Source organism: Mobula birostris, chromosome 4 (genome assembly GCF_030028105.1).
Source record: "Mobula birostris isolate sMobBir1 chromosome 4, sMobBir1.hap1, whole genome shotgun sequence".
NCBI lineage: Eukaryota > Metazoa > Chordata > Chondrichthyes > Myliobatiformes > Myliobatidae > Mobula > Mobula birostris.
Genome location: NC_092373.1, coordinates 147,688,602 through 147,707,165, shown reverse-complemented (window position 1 = coordinate 147,707,165; position 18,564 = coordinate 147,688,602). Strand labels below are relative to the sequence as shown.

Genomic DNA, 18,564 nt, shown 5'->3' with positions numbered 1-18,564 from the left:
ATATTTTTCTGTGAAAACTGCAATGGCCTTTACTAAGTTAAATTATTGCAACCCAATAAATGAACACGTATCTTCTTTTACATATAACTGGACATCCTCCCTTGACTCAGTATACTTCTCTCATTGGGAATAACCTGTGAACTAGTGCCACATTCAAATGATTACTTGATGTTGTGGGTGTTAACTGAATTAATTCTTGCTTGTTGTCAGGGGAGCTCTAGTCAAAAAGATCATATACTGTATATAGGACCAGCTAGCAGATGAGTTCCGCCTATATCCAAATGTTCACCTACTTGGTTGAAACTGCAAGGCCAGTAACAACAACTGCAAGTGTGGAGCATTCCCACCAGTGATAATTGGATTTTAATTATGATTATGATATGACTTGATGTCTATGAAGATTCTTGAGTCTTCCAGCTCATTGTATATCAAGCAGTAGTAAGTCAAGGCAACTGGACTTGCTGTGTTGTCTAGACATTTCCCTGTGTGTTTCAAACCTACAAGCACACTCAGACAGAAACACAAGCAACACACATCAAAGTTGCTGGTGAACACAGCAGGCCAGGCAGCATCTGTGGGAAGAGGTGCAGTCGACGTTTCAGGCCGAGACCCTTTGCCAGGACTAACTGAAGGAAGAGTGAGTAAGGGATTTTCTCACTCCTTTTCTCACTTCCCTTACTCACTCTTCCTTCAGTTAGTCCTGACGAAGGGTCTCGGCCTGAAACGTCGACTGCACCTCTTCCTACAGATGCTGCCTGTCCTGTTGCGTTCACCAGCAACTTTGATGTGTGTTGCTTGAATTTCCAGCATCTGCAGAATTCCTGTTGTTTGCAGACAGAAAAAAACATCCACCCCAAGGAGACAACACCCAAACATAAACTGAGCAATATTGTATATGCTATCCAGTGCAATGAGAACTGCACAGATCTGTATATCGGCGAGACAAAACAACCACTTCACAAATGATGGCCCAACATAGGAGGGGTAACATTGCAGGTCAAGACCCAACTGTATATCTACACCTAAAGGACAAGGAACACTCCTATGATTATAACAATGTGCACATTTTGGACCCGGAGGACAGGTTTGAAAAGTGTGTTAAAGAAGCCATCTTTGTGGAAGTCTCTACAACTCTTAACAACCCTCATGTGATTGCTGTACCTTTAAGCAACACACAGAGTTTATAAGCTGGAAAACTACCCACCAAGGATCAGAACTGAAGAAGTCTTTTGAATGAGTAGCAAAACCTCTTCTAGACAATATAACAAGTCCGGTTGCCTTGGCTTACTACTGCTTGATATGTTATGACTTGATGAGTTTATTCGTAATGGGCTGGATTCTGCTTGGAAGTTTCCTTTCTGTTATACACACATTGCATATTGTTTGTCAGGTCTATGATTAAACCAACTCTCAAGATAGCATTAGTTAAAACAAGGAATCTCCCCAGCTTTATTCCAACTATCTGAAAAGCAAGGGAAAGGGAATTCAAATGCCAGATACAGATTAATTGTGAGGATTTCAGTGCACTAAGTTTCAAAGTAGGGTCACCTGTAAAAACAAGCCAACCATTACTTACTAACTATATATGCAACCTTGAAATTAATTCTATATATTGTTGCAATGAGGCAGTAGAATGGATTTTCTGATTCCTATATCAGAGAGTCATTGGATTAGTTATGCAATGTCAACGGTCAAAAATAGTTTGGAGCCTGTAAGGAGCCTGCTTTGTTCTCTGTCACCATAAGTGTGAGAGAATTGTGTGAGCCCTTGTATGGACACTAATCCTTTCCACCTTTGTCCATGTGTTGCAAAAAAGAATAGGATTCGATTCTTATCATTTGTAACTTCAGTTTGAAATGGATCCATCCTTATTTCTATATTTCCTTTTGGCATTGAAGGAAGCCATTCATCCAATAGTGCTCATTTATATTAAACTCAGAAATGAATATACAGTAGCTCAAATCTTAATAGAAATATCCGCTAGAACAAAATATGCACTAGCCTCTTAATGGAAGAAAATGTTCTAAAGATCTTTCAAAATCAATTGAAAGGTAACAGTCACCAAGCCCAAATATCAGTTGGTTGACAAAAATGATCTTCAGAAGGTCTCCAAAGCTGGTGATAAAGAGGAAGAACTCACCTCGACAAGTAGCCTCTGTGGAAAGAGCAACCGATCAGCATTTTGTGTCAGTGGCTCTTCTTCACCCTTGAACTCATTGACCTGATCTTCCCTGAAGCAAGTATATTGTTAGTAATTATCACAAACTGACCAACGGGCAGATGAAAATTGGTTTAGCGTGAAGAAGAACTGTATTGGCCCCATTTCTATGCCCTGAGCACTCAGCAGAAAAGTCATGCCCAGCTTATTACTGGGACTTTTGAAGGCACACAAACCTTTGGCAGCATAAATCTTACCCAATTTTGTAAAAAAAAGTGCATTGATCAACATTCATCTCAAGTGTGATTTTCAAACTCAATGGTCTGAAAAATTACACTTCTTATTTACTAACAGAGGAACCAATTTTTACTAACACTATTTCCCCTGAAAATGCAGCAGAGAGCTGAATCATTGCAGTAACTGCTGCCCTCCATTTCAACGCTCACAGACATATACAGTACTCTACTGCACTTTAAGAAAGTTCATTGCACATTCTGGCTTTTCTCTCTCTTATGGCTCGGAGGGCGCTTTTGTTTAAATGGAAGGATGCTGTTCTGCCTCATCATGCTCGGTGGTTACAGGATGTTATGCCATGCCTAAATTTAGAAAAGATTCGTTGTTCAATTTCTGAATCTAACCAAGATTTTCAAAATTTGTGGGAGCCGTTTTTAAATTATTTTCATAATCTTTGACTTCTCGTTAAAGTACAGAATTTGGTTAATATCATATTATATTATCTGATAAGTTCTTTTTTCCCGAACAGCTTCGACTTTGGTAGTGGGCATAGATCTTTTTTTTTATAAAACTGTTTATATTCGAATATACGAATTAATCTAATCTATATGAATATAGGGTAAGGAGTTCGTTAATGTGATTCAATATACTGTATCTGGTATTATTATATTTTTTCTTTTGTTTTATAATATGTATTCTCTTGGACTCTGTATTCTTCTATATAGAAATCAATAAAAATATTGAGAAAGAAGAAAGTTCATTGTCTCGGGCTGCATGTTCCTGTGTAATGCATCTGGCATGAAGTTCTGCCCTCTTCATTGCTGCATGATGTTGTGACAAGAACTGAATGTAAATCCCTTCCCTTTATTAATGCCCTTGTATTGGTTTTAGGTATTAGTTTATTATTAAACACAAAATAATCTGCAGATGCTGGTGTCAAAGCAATACTCACAACACTCTGGAGGAACTCAGCAGGTCGGGCAGCATCCGTGGAAAAGATCGGTCAACGTTTCGGGCCGGAACCCTTCGTCAGGACTGAAGAGGGAAGGGGCAGAGGCCCTATAAAGAAGGTGGGGGGAGGGTGGGAGGGAGAAGGCTGGTAGGTGCCAGCTGAAAAACCAGTAAGGGGAAAGATAAAGGGGTTGGGGAGGAGAAGCAGGGAGGTGATAGGCAGGAAAGATGAAGAAGGAATCGGGGAAAACACAATGGGTAGTAGAAGGAGGCGGGACCATGAGGAAGGTGATAGGCAGCTGGGGGAGGGGGCAGAGTGAAATAGGGATAGAGGAAGGGAGGGGGAGGGAATTACCAGAAGTTGGAGAATTCTATGTTCATACCAAGGGGCTGGAGACTACCTAGACGGTATACGAGGTGTTGCTCCTCCAACCTGAGTTTAGCCTCATCATGGCAGTAGAGGAGGCCATGTATGGACATATCTGAATGGGAGTGGGAAGCAGAGTTGAAGTGGGTGGCTACTGGGAGATCCTGTCTGTTGTGGCGGACGGAGCGGAGGTGCTCAACGAAGCGGTCCCCCAATCTGCGTCGGGTTTCGCCGATGTAGAGGAGGCCGCACCGGGAACACCGGATGCAATAGATGACCCCAACAGACTCACAAGTGAAGTGCAGCCTCTACTGCCATGATGAGGCTAAACTCAGGTTCGAGGAGCAACACCTCATATACCATCTAGGTAGTCTCCAGCCCCTTGGTATGAACGTAGAATTCTCCAACTTCCGGTAATTCCCTCCCGCTCCCTTCCTCTATCCTTATGTCACTCTGCCCCCTCTCCCAGCTGCCTATCACCTCCCTCATGGTTCCGCCTCCTTCTACTACCCATTGTGTTTTCCCCTATTCCTTCTTACCTTTCCTGCCTATCTCCTCCCTGCTTCCCCTCCCCCAACCCTTAACCTTTCCCCTTACTGGTTTTTCACCTGGAACCTACCAGCCTTCTCCTTCCCACCCTCCCACCACCTTCTTTATAAGGCCCCTGCCCCTTCCCTCTACAGTCCTGACGAAGGGTTCCAGCCTGAAACGTCGACCGATCTTTTCCACGGATGCTGCCCGACCTGCTGAGTTCCTCCAGTGTGTTGTGAGGGTTGCATTGGTTTATTATTGTCAGAACACAACTATCAGGATACGGTGGAAAGTTTGTCTTGCATACTATTTGGACAGATCAGAATCATTCCACAGTGCATTGGGATAGAACAACATAAAACAATAACAATGCAGAATAAAGATTAAAAGCTATGGAGAAAGAGCAGTTTAGGTAAATAATAAGGTGTAATATCACAACAAGGTAGACTATGAGACCAAGAGTTCATCTTATCATGCAAGAGCTCCATTCAAGAGTTTGATAGCAGTGGGATAGAAGTTGTCCTGGAGCCTGGTGATACATGTTTTGAAGCTTTTTTTTATCGTCTGTAATTGAACGACCCTCAGCTCAATGTGTAGTGGCTGCCTGTATTGGAGGGATTGAAACAGATGCTGAGACAGATGGTTCACATCTGCAACTAGGCCAGCATGGTGTGTTGGAGACATTTCTGGAAACTGGTAGCACCAAATCCATGTTTTGGCGGGACACTTGGATCCAGAAACATGCTCATTTGTGGAGACACTGAGCATGAACCAAATTCCCAATGTACTTGAAAGGCTTGTTCTTACTTTGGTTTCTTTATCTTCACTGAAATTTGTCACCCTGTGCAACTTCAAAGAGTTGCTGCAAAAGTTGATTGGGTGATTAAGAAGGTTTATTACGTGTTGGCCTTCATTAGTCGAAGGACTCAGTTCAAGAACTGTGAGACAATATTACAACTCTGTGAAACTCCGGTTAGACTACACTTGCAGTTTCATGTTTAGTTCTGGTTGCCTCATTATAGCAATGTTGTGGAGCTTTAGAGAGGGTACAGTGGAAGTTTACCAGGATGCTGCCTGGATTAGAGAGCTTGTCTTATGAGGATAGATTGAGGGAGCTAGAGCTTTTCTCTTTGGAGTGAAGGAAGATGAGAGGTGATTTGATAGAGGTCTACAAGATGATGAGGTTTAGATGGAATGGATTTTAAAGTGATTGAAGGGAAGTATAGGAGGGATGTCACAGGTAAGTGTTTTTACAGAGAATGGTAGGTGCATGGAATGCAGTGCCGGGGCGGTGGTAACGGAGATAAATGAAGAACCTTTAAGATACTCATTGATAGGCACATAGATGTAAAAAATAAATGGAAGGTTGTGTGGGAGGGAGTGGTTAGATTGACCTTAATGGATATTAAAATGTTAACTCTTTGTTCTGCTTTAATGTTCCATTTCCTGTTGCTTAAATACAGGCTTATCAGTGTTCCTGCTCAGACTGCTAGGTCATCGTCATCTCTTATTTTCTGGATTATTCCAGAATGCTGCTTATCTATCACAGGTTCCTTCTCAGTTAGGGAGATGGTGGAAATTCCATACTGAAGGACTGGAGACTTCACTTACTTTTCTTTCAACCCAGACATCAGGCAATTACCTGCATTAAAGGCTTGCACAGTTCAGGCCTTCATAGATATTTATGTTTTCTACGGAGTATGGAAGTCTCCGTAGCAACTACTGCCATTGGTATGTGGAGGGGATCTCTGCGCACATTTGCACAAAGAGCATATCTCCTGTTAGGAGTGCCTAATCCTAACCTGTTCAAATCCATGAGCTTGCACTCCTGTCTCATCTTTAGAGTTTTTGTTCTGGAAGCGGAGTATGCACTATTAGCTGGAAGAGCACCTCTTCTATTATGCTGCCTTCTGAGATTACAACTGCTAGCCCTCTGAAATGATCTGAAGACTTCAGCAGTAACAGCAAGGTTTTTATATAGATTCAGTGGGTTAGTATAGGCTGAAACAGATACAGTGAAGGGTTATTTATAAGAATGATAATTATCTTAGGAATATTGAAATGCAGAATTGCAATGTTAATGGGACATTTAAATGGTGCAATTGATTTCATGCAATGAGAACAAAACAGCAACTTATAGGCCGTGGTGTGTATTTAGGTTAATACTGGAGATTCTGCAGCTGCTGGAAGTCCAAAGCAACACACACAATATACTGGAGAAATTCAGCAAGCCAGGAAATACCTATGGAGAGCTATAAACAATGGACATTTTGGGCTGAAACCCTTCAACAGGACGGGTCTTGGCCCAAAACATATTCCACTGGTCATGTGTCTCTACTCTGGAAGACAACTTTCCATTCCCATCCACTGCATCCTACCAATAAGCCAATATTGTTTTCAGTTCTATAACTCACTCCAGATCCTGCATGTTCTAACCTTTTGTTTAAATAATGCCTTGAAGAGGTATTTATCGTTTGGACTGATACAAAATACATCAGCTTGGTTTCAAGCCATCTTTAATCAGGTCTTACTGTACTGTAAGTTGCAGGAAACCCACCCTTTCAATTTTCCATTGTGGTAAGTTTTCCTTCCCCACCCATTTATTACCATGATTCATCTTGGGGCTTTCTTTACCCAAAAGGACAACCATTTGTTAACTCTTTACTGCAATCAATAGATATCAAGAACAAAACACAAAAAGTAATAGGTGCTTAAAATCCAAAACAAAAATATAATGTTGTAAATACTCAACAGATTAATCAGTAACTAAGGCAAAACCAACAATGTTAATATTTCATGAGGGATTTTTCTTCATCTCTTTCAGTTTTGCCGCCATAGCTTCCTCTGTCAATTTAACAAACACTTTAGTACAAAAATGTTTACTTTAATGTGCATTACTGGAATTGGTTGCATGTTTTTGCTTCAAACAGAAGCCCAAGCAATTGATTTGATCAGAGTTGGTACTTGTGACATATTGTGATTGTTCCGGATCCATTTGCAAAGAAATTTTAGAAAGCTGGCTGTCATGACAACCTTGAATAGAATTATCTATATATGCCGCCGAATAATTCATGCAGTGGGAGTGTTTGTTGCAACTTAATTGTTGACATTTAGATAATGAAGAATTCATTTGGAGCTTGGAAAATACAGTTATTGAATTAGAACCATATGTGATTAATTATCAATTAGTTAAGGCTCAACAGGGAATATTATACACCTTATCATCTCTTGCCAGCAGGTCAATCTGTAGCTCTGGCAGACTAAAAATCTACAGCTGTTACTTTTTCTGTATCTTCTCAGCAGGCAGTGAACCACACTATTTAGTCTTAACCTTTGTGAAGGATTGTGAAGTGTGATTGTGCAAGAAGTATAGTTGGACCAGAGAGCAGAAGGATTAGTGATAGGCTGGTTACTGTCACTTTCTGGCAGAAGGGGAGGAAGCTGATATCTCTGCTGATATCCCTTATTAATGAGTTATTGCTAAGGGTAGGGTTTTAGGATGACATAGTGCCCAGCACAGTGATTTATTAAAAGGTTGCAAGAGTGCTAACAACTGAGGGCTTGCAAAAGCAACAAAACCTTGCCTACAGTAAAGAGCTGACTCCATTAGTTATCTAAGAGGCAAGGAGCTACTTTACAATTTTAGCTTTATTGTGAAAAATTTGTTTGAATCACCCTGATTATCAAAGTGAGTGTCATTTCACATGTGTTTACAGTTGTACCACAGCAATCCAGCATATTCTTCCTACACTGCATGTGACTTGGGCCAAGATCAGGAACTCTACAAAACTCTTCCATGGCTAGCCTCTTCTATAGATACAAAAATAAAAAATGTCATATCTCAGGCATATCCTCTTAACTGGCTTGTCTATCCAGAAACATTTAAATCCAATGGTGCATTTGAATCCTGGCAGTGGTTGGTTCTGGGTCAATCTAGCCCAATAATTTATACTTCAGAATTATGCATTACTTGCTGCATCCAGACACCCTGAAGCTAAATAACTGAACATCTTTACAACTTGAGTGAAGGTTCAGATCTCCAGCTGCTGAAATATTGCTCATTGACTGAAAATTGCTATAGAGCATATCTGCATGAAATAGAAGATGGAATTTGCCAAAATGGAATGCCAATTACTCAGAATAATAGATCTCAGTTACATCTCATTCATTGTGGTAATGTATAGCACAGGTATATCATAGAAATCATCATCCACTGAGATACACAGAGAAGCAATGGGTTATTTTGTGTTTGAGAAAGCTAATCAGGTCACTTCAGTGGTCCATACATCTCTGTAATATTGATCTTACTGAACAAAGAAGTCAATTTACATATTATCTCTTTGCAAAATACAAGTCAACAGAATGAAATAAATTAGCATGCTGGATGCTGCTACTGGGAAGCAAGCATTTGATTAAACTAAACCTATCAATAACATGATAAAACCATTGTATATAAAAATCCATGACAGTGATTGCAATACAATGCAACAGGTATAACTGAATAAAACTGAACACATAATACTTGTAACACACATCAAAGTTGCTGGTGAACGCAGCAGGCCAGGCAGCATCTCTAGGAAGAAGTACAGTCGACGTTTCGGGCCGAGACCCTTCGTCAGGACTAAGGGAAGGAAGAGCTAGCAAGAGATTTGGAAGTAGGAGGGGGAGGGGGAGATCCAAAATGATAGGAGAAGACAGGAGGGGGTGGGATGGAGCCAAGAGCTGGTCAGGTGATTGGCAAAGGGATATGACAGGATCATGGGACAGGAAGCCCAGGGAGAAGGAAAAGGGGGAGGGGGGAAAAACCCAGAGGATGGGCAAGGGGTATAGTCAAAGGGAGAAAAAGGAGAGAGAGAGAAAGAATGTGTGTATATAAATAAATAACAGATGGGGTACGGGGGGAGGTGGGGCATTAGCGGAAGTTAGAGAAGTCAATGTTCATGCTATCAGGTTGGAGGCTACCCAGACAGAATATAAAGTGTTATTGTTCCAACATTCTTTCTCTCTCTCTCCTTTTTCTCCCTCTGTCCCTCTGACTATACCCTTTGCCCAACCTCTGGGTTTTTCCCCCCTCCCCCTTTTCCTTCTCCCTGGGCCTCCTGTCCCATGATCCTCTCATATCCCTTTGCCAATCACCTGTCCAGCTCTTGGCTCCATCCCTCCCCCTCCTGTCTTCTCCTATCATTTTGGATCTCCCCCTCCCCCTCCAACTTTCAAATCCCTTACTAGCTCTTCCTTCAGTTAGTCCTGACGAAGGGTCTCGGCCCGAAACGTTGACTATGCCCCTTCCTAGAGATGCTGCCTGGCCTGCTGCGTTCACCAGCAACTTTGATGTGTGTTGCTTGAATTTCCAGCATCTGCAGAATTCCTCATGTTTACATAATACTTGTAGAACAATTGAATGCATGTATTGTATAATAGAATGAGCTTAAAGTATACAAACTCACAAGAATGAAAACAGTACAACTCAGTAAAATTATGAGTGTACAATTGAATTCACCTAATGATTGATATGTAAATGTACAAATAATATGATTATGGACCAACTGAATATACTAATTACAGCCTTTCTGAAAACATAGTAATTATAGTACACGTGAAGAAAAATTAATAATGATAGAGCAGAACAATCATTTTGATATGAAACAAGATCATGAATGCAATACAATCAACAGGAATTAATATCAATTGGCTACTGTTGAGGATGTTTAACTATATGCATTATTAAAGCATAGTGGCTTCTGCAAAATATAATTCAGTTATTATGCAAGGACTATGTTTTCTCAACATTTGCTTGAGAAAGTATAGTCCTTGCATAATGAAACTTCAGAGTATCCAGCTAAAATATTGTCAAACTTTTTTTTTCTTCCAGAAATATACCCCTTGCAATCTGCATTTCAATGGCAGTTGTCACAGTTGGCTATGTATTAACAAATGTAGCCTATTTTGTCATAATGAGCCCTGAAGAGCTTTTGGCTTCAGAAGCAGTAGCTGTGGTAAGTCATACAAATATTAACTAATCAAATTTATGTAAAAAAGACATTTTCAGATATTTCAAATATATTTCATTTAAAATAGCTGCAAAAAATGCATTGCATTGTAAGATTCACATGGAAGCTTGGCTCTCTAAAATAAGGCTTTATGGAAAACATCATTGATGGGTATTTTCTTGTTATTTTACTTTACACAATAGCATGTGATAAAGTATAAGGGAATATGAAGAGTTGTTTAACCAACAGTAGGATTGGAAAGATCTGAAAGATCAAAACTGCATCATTTGCGTGAATAGAAGATCCATAAAATGATATTTTAGTTAACGAAGTTGGAGGAAGTTGGTGGTCATACATCTAACTGGAAATCTCAGTGATTGAAGCCCAGTGTGATGTAGGAGTACTTTCACTTATTCCTTGAACTTCAAACACAAAATGTTCAGCCTGTTATCTCATCCAATCCTACCCATTGCAGACATCAAGTAGACAAAATATCAGAGTGTCCACTAAAGTTAAACAATGAGCATCATGACTATGTGACTATAGTGCAATTAAATCACATGTTGGACATTTGGAAAGCATATTAAAGAGCAAGTTAGTCTGGGGACAAAGCTTGGACTCTAATAGTCTCTGCTAATGTCCAATGGATCCTCTAAGATTTTAGAGTCACAGAACAGAAACAATCCCTTCAGCCCATCTAGTCCTTGCTGGACTGTTATTCTGCCTAGTCCCATCAACTCATGCCTGGACCAAAGGCCTCCATACCTCTCCATCTACTTATCCAAAATTCCCTTAAACATTGCAATCAAACCCACATCCACCACTTCCGCTGACTGCTGGTTCCACACTCACACCACTCTTTGAGTGAAGAAGTTCCCCCTCAAGTTCCCCTTAATATTTCACCTTTCACCTTGTGACCTTTGGTTCTAGTTTTATCCAGCCTCATTGGAAAAATCCAGCTTGCATTTACCCTATCCATACTACTCATAATTCTGTATACCTCTATCAAATCTTCCCTCAATGTCCTACACTCCAGAAACAAAATCCTAACCTATTCAACCTATTCCTGGCAACATCCTTGTAAACTTTCTCTGTACTCTTTCAATCTTATTAATAGCTTTTCTGTAGGTAGGTGACCAGAACTGCAAACAGTACTCGAAGTTTGCTATTACCAGTGTTTTATACAACTTCAACGTCAACTCCTGTAGTCAGTACTTAGATTTATGAAGGCAAATCTACTGTAAGCTTTCTTTTCAACTCTAACTACCTAAGATGCCACTTACTAGGAATTATTGATCTGTATTCCCAGATCCCTCTGTTCTACCACACACCTCAGTGCCATACCAGTCAATGTATATATACTATCCTGGTTTGTCCTGCGGAAGTGCAACACCGCATACTTGACTGTTTTAAATTCTGTCTGCCTCCTTTCAGCCCCTTTGTCCAACTGGTCCAGATCCCCCTGCAATAGCCTTTCTCAGTGTCTACTACGCCGCCTGTCTTGATGTCATCTGCGAGTTTTGTGATCCAGTTTACCATATTAACAGTCAAATCATGAATATAGATAGCAAACAACAATGGACACAGCATCAATCCCTGCGGCACGCCACTAGTCACAGGCCTCCATTCATTTTAACTTTCTGCAACACCTATCAAAACAATTGTGTTCAACTATTTCAATTATATTTCACTTTGGTTGGGTGGAGGGTGTATTCTTTTTTTGCTTTTATACATGAATGCTGAACTCACCAAAGTGAATGATGTGGATTTGTAGTTAGTGACAACACTTAAAATCCCAAGGTCAGGTGTACTGTTGATTAGAAATAGACCAAATTTCTTTCATTTCTGCTGTATTTATGAACGGAACAGCAATCTGAAGAAGCACCTAATGGATCAATGTAAACGTTTCCATTTTTCACATCAATTATCCCTATAGCCTCTTGAAATAAGATTGCTAATTATTGGCTGCTGAAATACAAACCATTTTGATTGTGCTCTCAAGCATAGTTGAGATTACTTTTTAAGTGCCCAAATATTGCCATTATCTAACTGAAACATTAACAATTATGGCTCAGTTGGGAGTATCCATGCATCTGGCTCAGGAAGTTTCTGATTCAAACCCTACTCAAGAACTTCAATATCCAATACAATATTGAGGGAGTGATGCATTGTTAGAGAACTCACTCCAAGGTGAATTCCATCGCATTATTTTGAAGACAAGTGTGAGATTTATGTTCATTCCTCATTCAATATTGCTGATAAACATATCATCAGGTCTTTATCACACAAATTGATTATTGTATTTTCTACAGCATATCACTCACAGCTTTGTCAATATTTTACATCCAATAAAGGAGCTGTAGTTTGGGATCTTCAAAACTACATTATGTAAATTCAATCATGGTTTCTTTAAAACTTATCAGCACAAGATCCTCTGCACCCAACATATTCTCTACAACGTCCACCATCTTCAGCAGGATCCTACAACCAAACTTATCTTTACCTTCTGCTTTCTGCTTTCCACAGGGATTGCTCCCTCCATAATTCCCTTGTCCATCTGTCCCACTCCACTACTCTCCCTCCTGGTACGTATCCCTGCAAGCAACAGAAATGTTACACCTGCCCATTCACCTCCTCCCTCACCTCTATTCAGGGCCCCAACAGTCCTTCCAGGTGAGGCGACACTTCACCTGTGAATCTGTTGGGGTCTTCTACTCTATCTAGAGCAGGGGTCCCCAACCTTTTTTGTGCTGCGGACCGGTTTAATATTGACAATATTCTTGCGGACTGGCCGACCCGGGGTTGTGGGGGGGGGGGCGGGGTAGGGTTGCCAACGGACAAGAGTAGCAGTGAAAAATACGTTGAGTTTACCCCGAGAAAGACTACAATGACCATGAAGCCTTGCGCAGGCACCAGTGCGCATGTGTGACCTGCGCATGCGTGTACCTGCCGATATTATTCTCTGTAAATCTTTTTTGGCGATTCTGTTCGGGGGGGGTTGGGGGGGCGTTAATCACTACCGGAATATTGGTATTAAGGGGCTAATACACTCAATTTCATTTCTAAAAGGGTTTATCTAATGAATTTAATATTAAACACACAGCGCATATTTTCCTCGCATGAATATAGTGATAAGTCAATCAACAGGGGAGGACAGGGGAGCTTGAAGTAAGTGTTGAACGAACTTCCAGTAGAAGTGATAGAGGCAGGTTTGATATTATTTAAAGAAAAAATGGATAGGTATATAGACAGGAAAGGAATGGAGGATTATCGGCTGAGTGCAGGTCAGTGGGGCTAGGTGAGAGTAGCGTTCGGCACGGACTAGAAGGGCAGAGATAGCCTGTTTCCGTGCTGTAATTGTTATACGATTATATAAGTCACTTATCAGTCAATAGCATCATAACATTTTAAGTAATGTTTGGATATTAAACACACGACACATATTTTCCCCATATGAACATATAAAACCATTGCAACACACCAATATCGCTGAATCAGTGGGAGCCCTGGGCTTGTTTCCTTGCAAAAAGACGGTCCTATCGAGGGGTGATGGGAGACAGCGATACTCGAAGGGGGTTCCTTATGTCCAGTCTATTCCGCAATTTAGTTTTCGTTGCATTCATTGCAGAGATATGTTGGAAATGGAAGCAACATTTTCAGTGCTTTCATGGCTATCTCAGGGTATTTAGACTTGACTTTGATCCGGAATGCCGACAGAGATGTTATGACAAACATACTTTTCAGCCCGCCGTCATTTGCAAGCTCGAGGAGTTGCTCTCCTTCCCGCGCTGACATGGATGATGCGGTGTTAATGACCTCGAGTGTGTTCAAGCTCAACAGTGGGTGTGACAGGGAATAAGGAAAGGTGCAGCTGACTCATGTCGCCAAATCATATCGTTTCCTCGTGGTCTGGTAGCAAATGCTCTGCGGCCCGGTACCGGTCCGCGGCCCGGTGGTTGGGGACCGCTGATCTAGAGCACCTGATCCAACATGTTGGTCCATGGCTCCGCTTTTATCACTCTCAAGGTGGAGAGGCAACACCTCATTTTGTGTCTATATACCCTCCAAGCTGATGGCATGAACATTGATTTCTCCTTCCGGTAATTTTTTTCTTCTCCCTTCCGTCTTCTTCTATTCCCCAATCTGGCAATTTAACTCTTCTCCTAACCTGCTTGTCACCTCCCCCTGATATCCCTCCTTCTTCCCTTTTTCCCACAACCCACTCTCCTCTCCTGTCAGAATCCTTCTTCTCCAGCCTTTTAATTTACCCACCCACCCAGCTTTACCTGTTCCCTTCTAGCTTGTCCTACTTGCCCTACCCACACCTTTTTATTCTGCCTTTCCAGTCATGAAGAAGGTTCTTGGCCCCAAAATGTTAACTGTTTATCCAGAAATATTGCCTGACTTGCTGAGTTCCTCCAGCATTTTGTGTGTGTTGCTCTGCAGAATCTTTTGTGTTCTTTAAAACAAATTTGGCATATTTGTTGAACTTCTACAGTAGACTGAAATTTGATCACAGAAAAGATGAGCCATTTGTCCACCCATTCAGAGAACATAGAACAAAGACCAATACAGCACAGGAATAGGTCCTTCGGCCCACAATGTTGTACTGAACCAATTACAGTCGGCCCTCCTTATCCACGAGGGATTGGTTCCGGGAACCCTCGCGGATACCAAAAAATGTGGATTCTCAAGTCTCTTATTCAACCTGAACAAATGCGGTGGACCTTAGGACCCAGCGGAATCCCAGACTTTATTTAACCTGTCCAAGTGCGGTGGACATTAGGACCCGGCGGTGGAGCTCTGAATCCGCAGTGTTTCTGTTCACGAAAATAATCACGATCATGATTGAAAATAAAGTGGAAATAATAAAGCGATCAGAAAGAGGTGAAATGCCATCAGTCATTGGAAAAGAGTTAGGCTACAGTCGGTCAACGATTGGAACAATTTTAAAGGATAAAGTGAGAAAAGCCCTGCCCCAATGAAAGCAACAATTATTACTAAGCAATGCAGTGGTTTAATTATTGGGTTTTTGATCCTCACATCAACCTGGCATGGGTGGAGAGCTTGCTTGGGAGTGGTCTGTCACTGGATCGAACGCGGGAATTTCCATTCCTGAGCCTGGCGCTGAAAGATACGTTTCTTAAGTGTTTTATATGCATAGAAAGGTAAAATATATACTATATACTAAGACAATGGTTTGACTAACTGACGCTAAATAATATCGGATGTACCTGTTTGAACTTACTTAGTAAGAAAACTTATGTTTTTTTTCGATCCCATTCCACGATAACCTACGCACATCCTCCCGTATACTTTAAATCATCTCTAGATTACTTATAATACCTAATACAATGTAAATGCTGTGTAAAATAGTTGTTATACGGCATTGTTTAGGGAATTATGACAAGAAAAAAAAGTCTGTACATGTTCGAACAACAAGTGCTGGAAGAGCACTGCCGGGTTTTCTCGATTCACGGTTGGTTGAATCCGTGCATGCGGAACTCGCGGATAAGGAGGAACGACTGTAAATTAGAAATCAAATGTCTAACTGAACTACTCTCCTCTGCCTACACAATGTCCATATGCTTCCATTTTCTTCACATTCATGCGCCTATCTAAACATCGCTTAAAAGTCCCTAATGTATCTGCTTCTACCATCACCCCAGGCAGCACGTTCCAGGCATCCACTGTGTAAATGCTTGCCCCTCACATTTCCTTTAAAATTACCCCTTTCAACCTTGGATAAAGGATACTCCCTGTCTACTCTATCTATGTCTCTCATAACATTATACACTTATAGCAGATCCCCCCTCAACCTGCACCACACCAAAGAAAGCAACACAAGTTTGTCCAGCCTCTCATGATAGCACATAGCCTCTTTTTCAATATTTTATTAGTTTCTACATAAAAGAATACAGAGTACAAGAAAGTATATATAAAGGTCAAAAAAAAAACAACTGCCAATTATATTATATCTATTCATATTAACAATCTCATTACCCTGTATTCATGTAGGTTAGTCAAAGTTATATTGAAATATACTAAGTTATTACAAATAAGAATCTAACCCCTACTAAGACCGAAGCTGTTTATTGAGAAGAAAAGGTAAAATACCTTCTTATATAATAAAAATTAATAATAGCCAACATCTAAATTTAAACAATGAATTGAGGGTTTTGAAAGTTTTGAAAATAATTCAGAAGGGGTCCCCACAATGAAAGTCTTGATGAGATTCAGAAATTGGACAACAAATCTTCTCTAAATCTAAGCACAACATAACATCGCATAACCATTGAGCATGAGTAGGAGGGCCAAGATATGTAAATCTGATGTCTTCAACTTGATATCTTGTCCTGCAACAGTACCGAATAGGGCCGTCAGAGAATTAGGCTTAAAATTGACTTTGAAAAGTAAAGAAAAGGTTTGAAAAACTTCCTTCCATTATTTTTCAAGACTCGGACAAGTCCAAAATATATGGATTAATGAAGATTAATAAAGTGGCTCACCTGAGGACTGGGAGAAATTCAGAGTTCAGCAGAGGAGGACAAAGGGCTTAATTAGGAAGGGGGAAAAAGATTATGAGAGAAAACTGGCAGGCAACATAAAAACGGACTGTAAAAGCTTTTATAGATATGTAAAAAGGAAAAGACTGGTAAAGACAAATGTAGGTCCCCTGCAGACAGAAACAGGTGAATTGATTATGGGGAGCAAGGACATGGCAGACCAATTGAATAATTACTTTGGTTCTGTCTTCACTAAGGAGGACATAAATAATCTTCCAGAAATAGCAGGGGACAGAGGGTCCAGTGAGATGGAGGAACTGAGCGAAATACATGTTAGTAGGGAAGTGGTGTTAGGTAAATTGAAGGGATTGAAGGCAGATAAATCCCCAGGGCCAGATGGTCTGCATCCCAGGGTGCTTAAGGAAGTAGCCCAAGAAATAGTGGATGCATTAGTGATAATTTTTCAAAACTCGTTAGATTCTGGACTAGTTCCTGAGGATTAGAGGGTGGCTAATGTAACTCCACTTTTTAAAAAAGGAGGGAGAGAGAAACCGGGGAATTATAGACCGGTTAGCCTAACGTCGGTGGTGGGGAAACTGCTGGAGTCAGTTATCAAGGATGTGATAACAGCACATTTGAAAAGCGGTGAAATGATCGGACAAAGTCAGCATGGATTTGTGAAAGGAAAATCATGTCTGACGAATCTCATAGAATTTTTTGAGGATGTAACTAGTAGAATGGATAGGGGAGAACCAGTGGATGTGGTATATTTGGATTTTCAGAAGGCTTTTGACAAGGTCCCACACAGGAGATTAGTGTGCAAACTTAAAGCACACGGTATTGGGGGTAAGGTATTGGTGTGGGTGGAGAGTTGGTTAACAGACAGGAAGCAAAGAGTGGGAATAAACGGGACCTTTTCAGAATGGCAGGCGGTGACTAGTGGGGTACCGCAAGGCTCAGTGCTGGGACCCCAGTTGTTTACAATATATATTAATGACTTGGTTGAGGGAATTAAATGCAGCATCTCCAAGTTTGCAGATGACACGAAGCTGGGTGGCAGTGTTAGCTGTGAGGAGGATGCTAAGAGGATGCAGGGTGACTTGGATAGGTTGGGTGAGTGGGCAAATTCATGGCAGATGCAATTTAATGTGGATAAATGTGAAGTTATCCACTTTGGTGGCAAAAATAGGAAAACAGATTATTATCTGAATGGTGGCCGATTAGGAAAAGGGGAGGTGCAACGTGACCTGGGTGTCATTATACACCAGTCATTGAAAGTGGGCATGCAGGTACAGCAGGCGGTGAAAAAGGCCAATGGTATGCTGGCATTTATAGTGAGAGGATTTGAGTACAGGAGCTGGGAGGTACTACTGCAGTTGTACAGGGCCTTGGTGAGACCACACCTGGAGTATTGTGTGCAGTTTTGGTCCCCTAATCTGAGGAAAGACATCCTTGCCATAGAGGGAGTACAGAGAAGGTTCACCAGATTGATTCCTGGGATGGCAGGACTTTCATATGAAGAAAGACTGGATGAACTGGGCTTGTACTCGTTGGAATTTAGAAGATTGAGGGGGATCTGATTGAAACGTATAAGATCCTAAAGGGATTGGACAGGCTAGATGCAGGAAGATTGTTACCGATGTTGGAGAAGTCCAGAACGAGGGGTCACAGTTTGAGGATAGAGGTGAAGCCTTTTAGGACCGAGATTACTAAAAACTTCTTCACACAGAGAGTGGTGAATCTGTGGAATTCTCTGCCACAGGAAACAGTTGAGGCCAGTTCATTGGCTATATTTAAGAGGGAGTTAGATATGGCCCTTGTGGCTAC

The 18,564-nt window shown here is 41.0% G+C and overlaps 1 protein-coding gene across 4 annotated transcripts in view; it reads left to right on the top strand.

Moving 5' to 3' along the window:
• The window catches only part of slc7a11 (solute carrier family 7 member 11), a 187,249-nt gene that overhangs the window by 129,519 nt on the left and 39,166 nt on the right, over positions 1-18,564 (top strand). For all 4 annotated transcript variants that reach the window (XM_072256244.1, XM_072256246.1, XM_072256245.1 and 1 more), the window contains exon 7: positions 10,114-10,237. In XM_072256244.1, coding sequence (XP_072112345.1) covers positions 10,114-10,237 — 124 coding nt within the window. The remainder of the gene's footprint in view (positions 1-10,113; positions 10,238-18,564) is intronic.